The following is a 17,055-nucleotide window of genomic DNA, read 5'->3' on the forward strand; positions in this document are numbered from 1 at the left end:
TGCCTTGAGAAACCCTTGGGTTACTTTCACAGAATGCTTTGGCTCATTATCCATTTGCACTCTGAAGCAAATGGATAATGAGTACAAATGGTACAAATTAAACTTGGTTTCATGTGTCCAGAGATTTTTCCAGCACTGTGCAGGCTCTTTTAGATGTCTAATCTAGCCTTGTTGTTCTTGAGTGTAATCAGGTGTTTGCACCTTGTTGTAAACCCTCTGTTTTTCCATTCAAGTCCTCTCTTGATTGTAGAAATGATCAACAGAGGTCTCCTTCACTTGCACTGACATCTCTCTGGACCACATTCAGTTCTTGTATAAAAAGATCTGTAATTCCTAAACAGCAGTTTTGAATTGTATTTACCGTATATAGTGCCCAACAAGCACCCCAAGGTGCTTTATACTATAAGGCATAGCTCCTACAATAATAGCGAGAAACCCTAACAGACCCCTATGAGCAAGATCTTGACAACAGTGGGAAGGAAAAACTCCCTTATAGCTGGAGGAACCAGCCTCAGGGAGGGGCAGCCAACTGCTGTGACCAGTTGGGGTGAGGTGGGGGAGCAGGAAAGGCACACTGTGGAAGACAGCCACTACAATCCAATTTTGATTGTTTGATTTAAAATCCTGTGGCAATGAAAAAACAACAACCCCAAAACAAAACAAACAAACAAACATGCCAACTGTGTCACTGATGGACCTAACTATAATTTATTTATTATAACACGAGAGGTTTTTTTTGTCATTTTCACCATTTTTCTCTGTTGGCTACGACAATGTATCAATCACGTGTGATCTGGGACCACCGGGCACCATCAAAAAATTTTTCTGAACTTAAAATTCATATTTATAAAAGCTCTTATATAAACCTTGATTTTAAATCCCACTAGTCTGGAATTTTGACTGACCAGCTTATTTGTTTAAGGCTTGTAAAATCGAAATCTGAAATGTTGTGTTTCTTGCCCCATCTGAGTACCTTTTAGGGAGGCCTCCTTGTACTCAGATGTCAGCACTAACCTTGACTACATTGTGCGTGTGAGTAGAGATGGGAACGATGGCAAAAACTACCATAAATTTACCTGAAAAAATAATAATCTGAAATCTTCCTTTCATCATCCTCAAACTATTTCACTATAATCTAAAAGGTTTATATGCAAGAAGAGAAAAAAACAATGATGTGTGCATCACTCACTATTAGGGGTGGATGTTGTTGTGGTTGTCGGAGTCGTTGCAGTCTCTGGAGATGTGGCTGAGGTCTCATCATCTCCTTCCGATATGCTAGGAGTAAGTGGAAGGTTGATGCTTGGTGGTGCCTGAGGGGTAGGAGGTGAAGCTAGCTGTACTGTGGGTGTTGAACTATTGAGTTCTGTGTCCTGATTACTATCTAGGCTTGTGTCTGTGGTAGCTGCTGCTTCTGCTGCTTTTGTTGTTGTCGTTGTCGTTGTCATCGTGGTTTTTGTTGTGATTGCTGCTGATGTAATGACAGCTTGGGCAAGCTTTGTGGGTGGGTGTGTAGGGTTTGATACTGGCACTCCATCCTTGAGGGAGGGTGCTGTAGATGGCTTTGTGGGTATGGTAGTAATATCTGGAGGACCTGTTGAAGAAAACAGTACGTAATTTTAACCTGTAAAAATGAGAACATAAAGGCATTTGAATTAAATGTGGAAATGGCTCATACCTGTGACAGGGGCAAGATCCTCGGCTGAGCCCCCCAGGGCTACACCAAGTAGCAGGAGCAGGGCGCACACACCCATTCTGCCCTACGTAAGTACACACACACACACACACACACACACGAGACAAAATCCTATTAGTGGAAAAAACAAAACTGAAAATGATTGATTTTTTTTTCAAAAGATAAAGGTTTGGTTGTTCTATAATCCATTATGTATTTTATAATCTTCCATCCTAATCCAACATGCTATTTGTTTGCAAAGAAAAAAAAACAAATAAAAACTTTGATGACGTGGGCTTGTGTGTGTTTACCTGAAGAAGCGTAGTTGGCATCAATCACTCATCCGCACAGCCTGGTCTGAAGAAAAAAAAAAAAAAAAGAACAGTTTAGAACGACAAGCAGATCCTTCCCCTCAATCATTTCCCTTCTTTTAAACTAAAAAACTGCAACATGTTTTGGTAATACTGCTTCCCCTATCATCCACCACGACATCCTGCCTCTGCTCTGCAAAGGCTGTTAAACAACCGTACGTAAACTAGTTATTTGTTTAAATTGCTATTTTTTTGTAATTCACAAACATGCTAGTTTTTTCACCTGTGCTCACTGTTTTTCATGCTTGAAGCCCCTTTCTCTGTATATACGAAGCAGCACTGAGCAGTGGAGAACTCAGCAAAGTGAAGGTAATGTTACAAACTTATTACCAAACTAAAAGTGCATTAAAATCGAATCTATGATGACAAAATGACAGGGGAGAATGACTCTTTCACATTCTCTTTGCTGCTGCTGTAAAGCTGATGGGATGAAGTGATAAAGCAGCAGTGCAGTGCTTACCACTGCCCCGTCACACAGGAAGGTTCTGGGTTTGCTCGTCAGCTGAGGCCTTTTTGTGTTAAGTTGGTGTGTTCTCTCTATGTGCCCGTGTGGGTTTTCACCGGGCATGTCTGCTTCCTTCTAGAGTCCAAAGACATGCCTGTTAGGTTAACTGGTGATTCCAAATTGGTTGTAGGTGTGGATTTGAGCATGAATGGTTGTCTGTCTCCTTGTGATCTGTCCAGGGAGTAACCCACCTCTTGCTTGATGTCACCTGGGACAAGCTCGAAAACCCCGGGGGCATGAGCTGAAGTTAAGAAATATTTTCATTGTTATCAGAAGCTAAATCTCAGCTGTCTAAATGAATGATTCAAAGAGAGCTGCAGTTAAAATGTTTTTACAGAACACTTTCTGCAGCTCGACACGGGGATAGTTTACTCCACTGAGGACAAACACGGTTACCTGTAATATCTGAAAAACTGTATTATTAGTATGTTTATTTCAATGATACCATGTTCAGATCTGTGTACAGTTGTGTTTAAAAGAAAGCTTTCACAGCACTCTGTCTTGTCAAAAACTCAGTGCACCCTTACTGCTTCCATAGGAATAAAGAGAGTAAGTAATTCCTAATCAGATGAAGTTGATTATCTGAGGATCAATAAGCATGACCACCTTCAAAAAAGCTGATTTTGGCAGTTTAAATGACTGGCGCATTTAGAGTTGTTTTAACACAACGCTACAGTCTTCCCAAGAGTGGACGTCCCAGCAAATTCACCCCAAGGCCAGACTGAGCAGTGCAAAATTACAGGCAGAGAAACTGCAAAAAACCCAGCGCTACATCTCTGAAGCTACGGGCGGAGGTAACATTGCACATAAAAGTTTGCGTACTTGTACGAACATATGATCTTGTTTGGAAGGGTCGCCAGAAGAAAGTCGGTTCTTGCTAAAAAGAACATTGTAGGCTTGCAAAGTTGCAAGATGTCTGGAGCAATGTCCTTTGGACAGATGAGAGCAAAAGCTGAGATGTTTGGCTATCATGCACTGTGCCACATTTGGTAAAAATCACATAACAAGTGTCAAACCGGTGGTGGAGGGGTGATCATTTGGACTTCTTTTACCTGTAAGGTTAAGCCAGAACTCCTCTGTACTTTGACAAAGTATTCTAGAGTCAAATTTGAAGTTACCCGACTCAAAATTGGGCCGTGCAACAGGACTATGATCCCAAACACAGCAGCAAATCTCTGACAGAATAACAGAAAAAGAAAAAAATCAGTGTTGCAATGGCTCAGTCAAAGCCTACACGTTAAAAGAGTTGCGCATAAACAAAAGCTCACAAACCTCAATGAACTGAAGCAACACTGTAAAGACGAATGGACCAAAACTCCCCCGCAACAATGTGAGAAACCGATAACATCACACAGAAAATGATTACATCAAGCTGTTACTGCTGGTTCTACAAGTTATTGAATCATAGGGTGGAGTGGACTCTGTGCAGTCAGTTGAGCATTCAAAAACTAAGCAGGATTGATGCTGAATTGGTGTCACACTTTAATTCTTGCTACAAATGTTCTCAAACTGAATACTGAGTGAACGGTGAATAAAAGGCCAGAATGCAGACAGATGTGAAGAAGGCAGAGGCCGAGTGGTTGGTTGGGTCGACTGTCATTCTTCTGCGTTATCGCAGAGACTGACTGAGCTGTGATAATCTCTGAATCTAATCCCACGGTCTTGACCTTTGAATAATCCAGCCCATCTGCCTGTGCTTACAGAGATACTTGTACCAGCCAACAGAGCCAAACACTGCAGCGCTACCACACAAACCACCGCTTTAAATCACAGATTATTGCATCACAGGGCAGAGAATAAATTGGGCTCTAAAAGCTATAATTGAGCCAGTTGCCAATATTCTGCTGTTTTGAACTAAGCTCATTCATTGCAGTACTTACATTCTGGTTTGAGCACACCACTCTGGCTACAGTTAAAAATGGGACATGATAAGCAAGTAATGCGGTCAATGTGGATGCTATTAATCTACAAATCCACTTGTTGCTCTCCCTTTCTCACTTTCAACCAACTACTTAGCCAACAAATGCCTGCTTTCAGGAAAAAAAACGATCCAAAGAAAAGCTATATCACATGTTAAATTATGTCACTCATAACTCAAAGAGCATATCCTGTCTGGTCAAGTAGTCAGAAAAACAAAACTCCCTGTTAATACATCTTTGACCTAAGCCCATAAACACTACCTTACCCTGTTCTCCTCCAGTACTCAAAAAAGAGCCTTCAAATATAGCAGACAGGATGATTGATACCAGTCTGTGTGAAGCAGCGTTCTACCAGATCAATTTGATGAGATGCACTAAGATTAGTAATGTACTCGTGACTCATTGCTTTCTGTATGCTATCCACCGAGGCTGCATGACGTGTCACTGTGCTGGTGTAAGTGATATATGCCAGTCCTGCTGCTAACCTCACTTCACAGATGCTGCAGGTGCCTGAGAGGTTTTTATCTAGAGGCAGTGTAGCTGCAGGACTACAATAGCCTAAGGTGACATTTTAATGTATTTTAGCCTCTTGAGCAGTTGTTCCAGTGTGTAGGTGTAAATGCATGCAATTCCTTCTCAGAAGACTCATGTGTTGGTAGAAGACATCATTAATTTAACACGCACTGGGAAAGAGCTTCTATTTGTGCCACTTTTAGATTTTATGCAGGCAGAGCTATTTATTAAAAAGATACGCTAGGTGATGGACAGGGTTGGTGTCCTTACTCAAAAACAGTAATGCATTACAAATTACTTGTTACTTTTTTTAAAAAAGTAATGCAGTATGTTAATGAATCATTTGTTACAATACTCATTATGTTATTTTTGTATTAAGGCCTTTATACACATGCAAATATTTCACAATGTGTTCAGTTGGTAAGGGCCTAGATAATTACTAGTTAAGAATATAAGGCTTAGACTACAATCCTCCCTATTAACACAAACCCCTATGCTAAAGAGGAGATAAATATAATTATTTTTGTGTTTAAGTTGGACCACAATGCTGAAAACACAAAGCAGTTGAAAACCAGAGCAAAAAGACTACTCGTAATTCTACTGTAGATATATGTACAGGTAGGAATAGGAATAATACTACAAGACTGAGTGATCTTCACTGCCTTTGTTACCTGTTGAAGGCCAGACTGGCTGCTGGGCTGGGGTTGGCATGCACTCAGCTTTAGCATCACTCTGGACTGTTTGCTAGATTTGTGTCACCATGCCGTCAGTGCAGATGCTTGCAAAGAGCTGCTGTTGTGTCAACACTATAATGCTGTTGTTTCTGTCCTGGATGCAGTTTGCACTTTAGCGTCTCGTTCTTCTCCTTTCATACGCTAAAAATAAGAGTAACGTCCACAACGTCACTTTCAGTTTAAGGTAACACTTTACTTTGGAATGTGTTACCTTAAACACTGTAATTTACACTCAAATGAGGATGCAGGAGCCAAAGTGCTTTTAGTGTTCAATTAATTAGCTGTGTACTTGAATTAATAAAGAGGACACTGCAGCTTAAATTAGTCAGTCATGTGGTGCCTTGACAAGACACTAATGTCTCAAAATGTCTGATAAACATCGTCTTACTGTAACACCATTACTGACAACGTGTGACAAGCTCCTGCTTAAAACAAAACGCAGCAGCTCACCACTCCTATTTGATTTGATATTTCACAAACACATTTGACTGACAAAGCATTTTTTAATTCTCAGTCTGCCTTCTTTAGAGCCAGCCTGCTGCTCAGCAGTAAATATCTTTCCAACAGTTTCATCATACTATTCCCTGCAGAGGCAACATGTACATACACATACACATCTATTAGAGAATGAATAGCGCAAAAGGTAGTCATGCAGTTCCTGCTCGCCTTACTTTGGGCTTGTGTTGTGCAGCCATGTGAGTATTTTTCAGACAAGGCAGAGCACTTAGAGCTAGCCCTTTACAGTGGCCACTGTTTGGAAGAGCTGTCCTACAGCAAAGTGAAAGCCGCCACAGCTTCCTTAAGACTATGACACGCAACATAAAATCAATAGATTGACTGGTGGGAATAAAAATACAACGCAGAAATGTGTCAGCACACCCTCTTCCTTTTTAACTCCATTAAATAATGGGATGGTTTTTTTTACTCTTTTAAAAGATATACTTTTGATTTAGCTTTAGAAATAAAAGAACTATGAGAACCAACTGCACTGGCTGGAATGATCCTTAGATAAAAAGGACTTTGTTTTAAAAAAGTATCAATAAACTGACTTTTTCCACTCGGACTACATTTTTTAATTATTCTCTGACTAGTCGAATATTGCATGTTTTCTTATCAACATTAGGCATTTCCAATTATGTGTCATATGAGACAAAATGAGTCTGGGGCAGAAAAACTTTGGCCTCCACAGAATGCTGAGCATCCATGTGTGCCGGCACACGCCCAGATTAAATTTAGATTGACTCGATATGAAAACTTTCAGGTCTGAGAACTTCAATCAGAGCACTATTTCATAGAACAAACGAACCGTTTGGCACCAACGCTCCTTACGCAACGTTAGCTGCTAGAACATTAGCCTTGGAGAGAGAGAGATGTAATGTTGATGAAATGGACAAATTTGTAGTTAGGAAACTGAAATCCACTAGTTCCAGTTCCACCAGTGCTCATCAGTTAACACTGACAGATAACACAAAAGAAGAGAATGACTTGTATAAAACTAGCTGAGAAATTAAATTTCTCTACATAGCTTTAAACTCCATGAAAAAAAGTGTCCTCTGAGATCTGTGCTACAGCTATAAATATGAGTACCCTGCTTCTATTATCAACACATGATCAAGGTTTGTAAGATGGTAGCTTTTGTGTAAGATGGCTTTTCAAGTTGCTGCTGCTAGCATTGTTCCTTCTATGTCTGCTAGAATAGCTTTGTTGGCTACATTATTCTGTCTTCAGTGTCAAGGATTGGCGATTTGAATGAAACCAGATGCACAGTTCAATTTGATCCAGTTGCTAAACCTGTATGCTAAGGATATACCAGAGTTGCAGTCATGGCTAATTTGTAAGGATAGCAAGTGAGTCTCTCATGATATCCTAAACGTGTTTACTGAAATTATGTCCCGTGATGTTTTGAGAATGCTAATTAAATAAAGTCTCCAGAGTATTTCTCTGTGATTATGGAACAGACAGCTGACATTGCAGTCAAAGAGCAGGTGTCACATTTTGTGAGTAAAAAATTGGGGGTAGAAGAAACCAAAAACCAATACCCTTTTAGTTGTTTAAGATAACCTTATAGATTCTTAATGGCAGCCAGCAAATGTAGGGGACAGTGCTATGACGGTACATAAAATATCTTGTATTTAAAACTGATGAGCATGTTCTTTGGGGTTGTAATCAGGTGACTTATTTGGCCACTTAATATCTCATTCCTTTGTTTTGGGTCACTATCTATTTGCTAGTGCTGTGCAATCAGTCTGGCTTAATCTAAGCAGAGAGCATAACCCTGTACACTTCTGAATTCATTCTGCTTCTTCTATCAGCAGTCACATCATCAACGCACAGTAGTACCACAGTAGCGGTAGTGCCAGCCATACATGCTTAAATGGAAGAAAATGGATGGATGGAAGAACTGTGCCAGCTGTTTAAGATATTTATCTACAAAGTCTAATCTGGCCTTCCTGTTCTTGAGTCTTTTTTCTTTTGCACCTAGTTAGAAACACTTTGTATTTACATTCATGAAGGCACCTCTTAGCTTGGTCAAGACTTGGTCAGATGTTGTGAAATTATTTTTTTTAACAATGGAAATAATTCAGTCATCATGCACTTTAGTCATCTTATATGGCCTTTCAGACCTTTTGGTGCTGCTGAGCTGGCAAATGCATTCATTCAATTAAGAATGCATCACATTGTTATTTGGCCACTCCTAAAGTTTTTTGCTGTCTGTCTCTCCAGCTTTATTATGTGTATTCGGCTTGATGAAGGTTTCCTTCACTTCCACTGGAATCTCTTTAAGTCTCATATTTACAAGTACAGTGAAGATCTATCTATCTATCTATCTAAACATACATATATGAATGATAATATACTGAACTCTGAGAAACTGTGCAAGCAAGTCAAAGCCTTATAATGACACATACAATTCTGTCTACAGTCAAGCGCAGGCAGACCTAATAAGAGAGCAATCGTACAGTTGTGAAAGAGCTGGGCTGTTGCCATGCAATTTCATTCACACAGTGAAAGGAGCATTTATAGGTAAAATATAAAGGAAGTCCAATATTACATCTCCATGACAACCACAGGCCAAAATCAATGCAAGGTAGTCATTTGATATGGCAAGTTCTTGCTCATGGTTGAGGACTTCAGTGATGGTTTTGTATTTACATGTGACCTTAGGGTCATATAGGTTATTACTATATTTTTCAACTGCAGGAATATAAATGTATGAATAGAAAAAGAAGAATCCCTAGCAGTTGCTGATCACACCTTTTATCTAAAGTAGATGTGACTGAAACCACAGTCGAGACTGCTCGTTTTATCAATGTGTTAACGGGACAAGACTGTTGTGATTCAGATGCCAGGGAGCGAGTTGCAGATTTTTTCTGTGTGTGGAAAAGACTGTGTTAGTGACATCAAGTACAGTAGCATCAGCTCTAGTGTGACCACATTTTTTTACTTTTTAGTACTCTTTGTTTTTGCCACTGAGAGCAGGGGGACTGGTGCTATGCTGAAAGTGATATCAAAATAACTACTCACATTCCAATCCCATCTAATTAATGGAAGGCATTGGAGGACTAAAAGACACTCATCTTTTATATTATTTTTAAAAATAATTGTATTTAGGATTCAATATATTTTAAAAGGTAAGCGCTTGACCCCTGTACCACACAGAGCCTAGACCTCAACGACAGGACACCAGCAGCAGAGTCAAGGGAATTCACCATTCATGGCTTTCTCACAAGGCTTCCAGCTTCACAAGTTTCTGCACTGCTTGTCTGTCTGTTTCCATTCATAGCATATTAATACTGTTTCTATGTCCTCAGAGGGAGGGGGTCTGGGGTAACTGAACTACTGTGAATGCTTCTCTTCACGGGAGACTGAAGTAGGTCTAAGTCAAGGCCGCTAGGACTCATGCTCTAAAACAGACCACAGATTATATGTCCCCAGTGCCACATACAACAGCCACAATCCTCTGGACTTCCCTTTTTGAGGGATACTACTCCCTGCTGGTGTGGTTTGTGTTCCTGTTGGCTTCATTCACAAGCTGGTGAGTTGATGAAAAGATGAAGAGAAGCATGGGGTTACTATTCTGGCTAATCATAAGGGCAAGAGAGACTGCTGTGTCTGTTATTAAGCCTGTAATGATCATTTGGTTCCATTAGGCTGGAAGGATCAAGAAAACTAACTTGTTTCAATGAGTGAAAGTGGTGAGTCAGTGAAGCTCTGCTCTGTGTCTAATTCGTTGTGGGGTTTCTCACAGAGCATGCCAGGGGCCTCTCAAGCTTTCCCACATTGGACACAGAGAGGATGTGGAGGCGCAAAGCATGGTCTCCCCACAAAAGCCACTGTGACCTTGAAGAGTGGTGCAGGGCCAAATGGACAGCTCAAGGGCCACAATGAAACTCGATTCACTTCTGCCCTTTGAAACTTAAACACCAAAACCGATTTGTAGATCCAGCATGCATCTGAAGCAGGCATGAAATCAGATTTTTTTTTTTTTGGGCACTGCACTACGTACCGGTATATAAAAACCATCAAGCCCCAAAAGTTGGCACTGAATGAGAACTTCACACTGTTAGTCTTGCTTACCTAACTGTTTTAAAAGATAATAAATCTCTGTATTTAAAACCTATTTTTAAACAGCTTTAGACTATATTTTATTGCTCCTGTGCAGCTGTTGGGAGGCAGAAAACATTTATCTTTGTAGTTGTTGGTGCCAACACTCATATCATATATAAAGCAGTGAAGGATGTAAGCTGATTTTATAACTAATTAACAGGAGTAATAAAAAAGAAAAGTACAGTTACTTGGGGCTGTAACAGTCATACCGACCTATGAATCATTCAAGCATATAAAAGGCACGTAACTCAAGGGACGACCAGTGTTGTGCTACACATTACCAAGAACTCATACACTTACTGATACGCTTATTAACAGCTGGTCCGCCCCCCCCAAAAAAAAATCAGTCTGTTAGGCATTAAATTGTTTTGTACCAACAACATAAGTGCCAAAGTTTTATTGAAGAATTAAAGGTGGTCACACCAAACAGCGGTCCCCAACCTTTTTTGCAACACGGACTGGTTTATGCCCGACAATATTTTCACGGACTGGCCTTTAAGGTGTCGCGGATAAATACAACAAAATAAAACTAGTACCGGTACCGAAAAAAAGAGATTTATTCATAACACACGTGAAAAGACCCAGGAAAACCGAGTTAATGATAAAAATGGTAACAAAATAAAGCTGAAAACTGATAAAAACCCTGAAAACCATACATTTCACACCTGAGCCTCAACTCTCGCGGCCCGGTACCAAACGACTCACGGACCAGTACCGGTCCGAGGCCCGGGGGTTGGGGACCGCTCACTTTTCAAGTTTGTTAGAGCTGTTTTATGTCCTATGTATTAAGAAATGAGAGGCAGCTGTAGTCCCGTATTTGTATAGGCAGATTTTACAGTAGATGTTCTTCCTGATGAAAAACACCCATCCCACTAGTTTATATCTCCTCCCAGTCTCAAAGCAGGAATCTGATGTGTAATATGTTAACCACTACACCACAGGACCACACTTTTCATTCTTAAATAATGAACATCATACAATACAGTAGAGCCTGTTCTCCTAAGTGACCACTTAGTTATATACAACTCACACATCTGTGTGTGTGTGTGTGTGTGTGTGTGTGTGTGTGTGTGTGTGTGTGTGTGTGTGTGTGTGTAGGGGTTGCTGTGAGGACATCCTGCTGCGTTCCGTCATTATACAAGCTTGGTCTGATGTCTGAGGTCGCCAAATTTGAGCTGAAGGTTTGATTCTTACATGTTTTCTTTATAATACAACATAGGGGGTATAGAATTTAATAACACCCCATAAAATTGACCTTAACCAGGTGTCAAGTTAAAGGCCCCTCTACCCACATTTGCTGCTGAGCCGATACCATCTGTTGATGATAGTAAAATGTAGACACACGTATACAAAGGAGTAAATACAGAAAACAGCCCCCATCAATGAGTAGGCTATTACTGCATTAGAAATTACTCATTTACTTTTACTGATGTTTTACTCTGTGGTCAAGTTGCGGATAATTTCAATACATTTTATGTCCTATTGATTTATTCCCTTTAAGCTCTTTAATTTAATTTTGTCACATGACAACAAAACCATAAAGCAGTTATTGGAACATCCAGAAAAAAATCTTAAGGAAAGGAAATATTTAAGGAAAAAAAAGCTCTAATTTGCAATATATAAGTAAATAAACATCTCCATGATCGGTTAAGTACTGCTTATACAAAAAAATACACATATACAGGTTTACATGCACAGGGTGGCATTGCTCAATTTCCCAGCAACACTTGCCAACTATCCCTTGGTTATTTTGGATCTCTATCAATGGAAACCCAAAATGACAGCTCTGATATCTGAAGTAGTCATCCTACTGCAGCCGTCCCCTCCTTTTCCTCTGAAAGATAACAAAACCATCTAAGATAATAACATAATCACCGGGGACTTGACTTCAAAGCAACATCATGACTTGGCTTCTCTTTAAAATCCATTTTGTCCAGCTTCACCTTTAGGTGGTGCACTGAAAAACTACTCACTTGCTTACAGGCTCTCTGAGCACTCCCCCCCTTCTTCCAGAGCAGGACAAAACAAGTCTTGTTGGCAGGCCGATGGCAAATATTAATACATATAGCTTCAGTGTGAATCATAGGCACTCATTTGAAATAAAGTGAAAACCTAACACAACATAAATGTGCAACATGGCTCCAAATTCTTGCTTTTTATGAACAGAAATCACACACAAAAAAGTTTTAAACCCAATTACTGGCTATAATAACACATATGCCATATGAGGAAAAAAAGGTATTCATGTAGCTGTAGTTACAGTACTGCAGTACAGCCAAGAGTAATCCTTTATGTTGATTTCTAACATCCCCCAAAAGGGAGAAACAGCACTGCTTTAACACACTATGGTGGAAAAGGAAGGTGGCAACCAGATCCTCCTGACTGACGTGGACCCACGTGAGCTTACAAAAATCAAAAGAACCTCTTTGCACATCCAAAGTACTTTTCCATGTACAAAAACACCCACTGTTAATCGTTGCTATGAGCGTGAGCGACCAGAAACACCAGTCAGCCGGAATCAAGAAGATTTTAAAGAAACATTTGACTAAATAACTTGAAGATATTACATAATTACTATTTCCATTCAGCAGAGAGGCAGGGCAAAGCTGAAGGATGTTCGATGGCGTCCTTTCTAGCCAGGCACAATATTTAGTCAGTCATTAGTAATCACACAGGTTCATTTCCTGTATTGTGGAATAAATGTCATTAAGATCCAATTGACATATCGCATGTAGCTCCAATCAGGCCCCTGTAATGCATCATAATCCTCTAAATGGAGCAGTGTTTATCCCGCGAGAGGCTGAATTACAGTGCTCTTCCTCAGCAAAACATACAGGGCCCACAGGTGGAAACAAAAATATACCTCCAGCCCCACCCAAAAAGCAAACTCATAATATTGTGTCAGAGCCCTGAAATTGTGAAATTTCACAACACACGGGCCATTATTTTAAACACCCACTCATTGACACTCGACGCAAAGTTCCCACAAAGTGATTTCAAGCTATACTTATTTTATTTTTAGTAACTAGGCCAATCGTGAAAAATGTGGTGCGAGGATGATCACTCCACTTCCTCTGCTAAAACTCTGACAGCATCCCAACAAGACAGAAATAACTCATTTTTTTCTCTCTCCTTAGAATAGGTGCAAAGATATATACAGGCATAGTGAGCACGATTCTAACAGCCCTGCCTTTTTCTGCCGCATTGCCAAAGCAAACTTTTTCCCTCTTTTCACAATACGGCTTTCAAGGTGCTGGTGATGTTTGACAGGCAGATATGATGTTACAGTTTTTTGGTTTGGTTTGTTTTTTAATGGGGTACAGGGTGAAAGGTGAATATGTTCAGGCCTGACAGACAGAGGTCAGGATAAGCCGGAGAGAAGATTCACAGGAGTTGGGAGGTTTTGTGCACTGAGATGGTCCTAACATGACATGACGGCTTCAAGTGAAGCTGAATGCCTGCTGTGGGGAGGCACACATGGTGAAGCATGGTGTATAGATATGTGCCACAGTTCAGTGAACTGAACCAAGCATTATAAGCGGAGCTTCAGGCTGACATTCTGTAGCAGAGGCTTTTCCCAGAAATGACAAGGAAGTCTCTGCCATGTCCGATCAGCCTGACGATGTTCCTCTCCCTCTCTCTGCTCTGACTTTGAGGCTTTCACACTCTTTCGCTGATGCTCAGCTCGGCTGCAGCAGTTATGCCACCGATGTTTAATGTCAATTCCCACTACTGGCAATGACAAGCGAACCCTTACAACAAGATCCGTGTTCTGATGAGCTGGGAATCACGAATCACTGCTCAAGTCTGAGTAGAGGATTGAAATAATAATAATTTTAAAAAGCCATCAACACCCACACGACTAAAATTGTATGCTTGGATACACCCAAAGCTTAGAAAGAGAGAGGACTATTATTAATAATTAAAAAAAGAAAAAAGTTTGGGAAAGCACACATGTGAGACCCCCATCTTGAAGAGGTGAGGAAACACAAAGCAGCCGCTGTGATGTGACAGAGCATACACGTTAACGTCAGGGCGACCTAATTCCTGTTGTGGGTCGCATGAAGCCCCCCTTGCTCCTCCACCCAGCCAGCTCCACTCCCTCCCTCTCTGAACGTGTAATAACAAAGCGTTGATCAATAAAGTGTACTTTCCAGTGAGGCAACCCTGGAACCCCCTCTCCCCGCCACTCCACCCCCTCTTTGTTCCAGCGTAAGCGCAACAGCATCTGTGTTGGCACAACAAAACCAACTTCTTAAATGTTGTCGCACTCTCTCTTAAAGCTTCCCCCCTCCCCTCCTTTCTTCGGAGTCCCCTCTCGCCAAAATTTCCCTCCCTGCCTCCGAGCTACTTCTGAAATGTTCAGGCGTTACAGGGAGGCTCACAACTCATTAAACGCCGCGCTGCTCCGTGGACGAGCCCCCCCCCCAATCGATAACGGCATCATGTAACGTAAAAAGCGGGAGGAAGGGGGGGACGGGGACGGAAAGTGCTCGTTTGAGGGTGACACAATGTTACAACACGGGAAACATGCTCGTAGAGCGACATTGTAACAAGTGGGATTCTGCTTTGCGCAACAAAAACAAGAAAACTCACCACAACTCCTGTAGAGCCCAAAGGAAACCGGAGGGGGAGGCGAGAGAAGAAGAAGGGGGGAAAAAATGAAAGCCAAGTGGGAATTTATCCTGTCTTCCACGTTTTCAACCCCGGCCCCTTTCTCCACACCCCAGGAACCAAGAGTGTGAGTGGGGTGGAGGTGGGGGGGGACCAGGGTGATAGCAGAGGAGGGAAGCACGATCTGGGACGCACTGCCAACACTTCACAGTCAGTTTATCCGCTAAAGCCAGGGTAAAGAAAGCGCCCCCTCCAAAAAAATTAGAATTTCGCCCTTCTGTAGCGTCTCTTCGGAGGGTATTTTCTTCGCCTTCTTGGATGTTAAATCCCAGGGTTTATCCGCTGTATCCGGGCGCGTCGGCCGACTATTCTAGTCCGCCATGTTGTGTGTCTGTCTGCATAGGAAGAATGGGAAGCGGGGAACGAATTCCCAGGCCTGGCCCCGTCTCTTCTCCGCTGTGTTTCTCTGTAGCCCGCAGCGACACCTGCTGGCCCAGATCCACTTTACACCTTCCACACTGCAGCGGCCCCCATCAGTGCTACTTAACACAGCATTGAGGGCCAGAGACCTGTTCTGATTGATGATAGACCACTTCATTTTTCCAATCTACATACATTTCAAAGGGAATTATCAGATTATTCTTTAAAGAGGCAATATAGAGGCAACTCTCCAGGGGCAATATTACAGAAATGTGACGTCAGTTTGATGGTTGGGCCCACATGTTTAATAGAGGAAAAGGTAATTTGTTGAAAGCCATGTAATTTATTTTTAACAAATAATTAAAGACTATTTTATTCAGTAATATATCCAGCGATAGTCTTTTGCCTATAAGCAAAATTATTATTATTTTTATCCTTTCATTATTAGTCAAGTTATTTTGCTGAGGTTATTACATTTTTACCCTTTCTAATGACGTTTTCAGTATTACATCTTGGTTTAGTAGGGATAAGTAGGTAGAGAACTGATTTTCTAACTAAAATAATATACATTTTAAATTATATTTTTATTTTACTGGTAACAATTTTTTAAATATAATTTATTGAGCCACTTTGAAACTAATAAATAACTAGTAGTAACATATAAAGGGTAAATAGTTCATTTTCTGTCTACAACAGTCGGAATGATCATCAGATTCAGAAAGTTTAATAAAAAATATTTTTCATTGTTTTTTGCTGTTGTTGTGTTTCTTTGAGCATGTGTTAATAAAATAATCAATAGGAAACTGTGGGCTAGAGGAAAAAACAAAATTACTGGCTCTTATATCTTTAACACATGCCAGGAGTTTAACCAGACGATTTGTATCAACATCGGGTATCATCTGTATATGCAGCGTTTTCTAATATTAATTCCAAAGTGAAGAATGTATAACGAGAACAGTCTGGGCCCTAGCACAGAACCCTGTGGAACTCCGTGATTAACTTTTGTGTGTAAGAACCATCATTTATATATATAAATAACTACAATTAAAACTTCCTGGAAACACAATTGTGTATTCTAGTCCATCCAGCCATCCTCTTCCGCTTATCCTTATCAGGGTCGCAGGGATGTCTGGAGCCTATCCTGGCTACCATAAGGTAAGAGGCAGGGTACACGTGATCAGTGTTATGAAATGTTGCACTCATCTAGCAGCACAAGGCCAGGCAGAGATGTTGTCTGAGGGTGTGAGAAGATCATAAGGAAGCATCATTATAGTGCTGCTTCTATGCTTTAAATTTATTACTAAAATTCATCCATAAACTATTCCTCTGAAAATAGTCACATAACTGACCTGTAATAACTCTTTTGCGACCTTCTGCAGTAAAGAGAAAGCTGGAAAATTTCCTACAATTTATTAATAATTTATATAGATGAAGGCAAAAAATATATTTAATATTGAACTGTTAGTTAATGGTATTGGGGACTTGGAGCATACACTGTCCCATGATACACCCAACACAGCCAGAAAAACTCAGTTTTACCAACATTTAAATTCTCCAAAAACCACCATGAATATGTTTGGACACAGGAAGGGAGTTAGGATCCTCATGCGAGGTGACATGTGCCATCAGCCATAATAAACTTTTAATAACACCGTATTAGTCTCCATAATGCTCATTCAAGGATTCTGCACACAAGATG

At 40.7% G+C, this 17,055-nt stretch overlaps 1 protein-coding gene across 2 annotated transcripts in view; it reads right to left on the reverse strand.

Moving 5' to 3' along the window:
- The window catches only part of ptpra (protein tyrosine phosphatase receptor type A), a 31,186-nt gene extending 15,730 nt beyond the window's left edge, over window positions 1–15,456 (reverse strand). Inside the window, exons 1-4 of one of the 2 annotated variants that reach the window (XM_082533984.1) lie at window positions 14,919–15,456; window positions 1,984–2,029; window positions 1,676–1,752; window positions 1,190–1,591 (exon numbers count right to left, since the gene is read on the reverse strand). In XM_082533984.1, coding sequence (XP_082390110.1) covers window positions 1,190–1,591; window positions 1,676–1,751 — 478 coding nt within the window. In that variant the 5' untranslated portion in view covers window position 1,752; window positions 1,984–2,029; window positions 14,919–15,456. Of the gene's footprint in view, window positions 1–1,189; window positions 1,592–1,675; window positions 1,758–1,983; window positions 2,030–14,918 lie in introns of both variants that reach the window. The other variant, XM_082533983.1, reaches the window with a different exon arrangement.
- Window positions 15,457–17,055: the final 1,599 nt, after the last annotated feature.

Source organism: Aulonocara stuartgranti (assembly GCF_965226115.1).
Source record: "Aulonocara stuartgranti genome assembly, chromosome: 5".
Lineage (NCBI taxonomy): Eukaryota > Metazoa > Chordata > Actinopteri > Cichliformes > Cichlidae > Aulonocara > Aulonocara stuartgranti.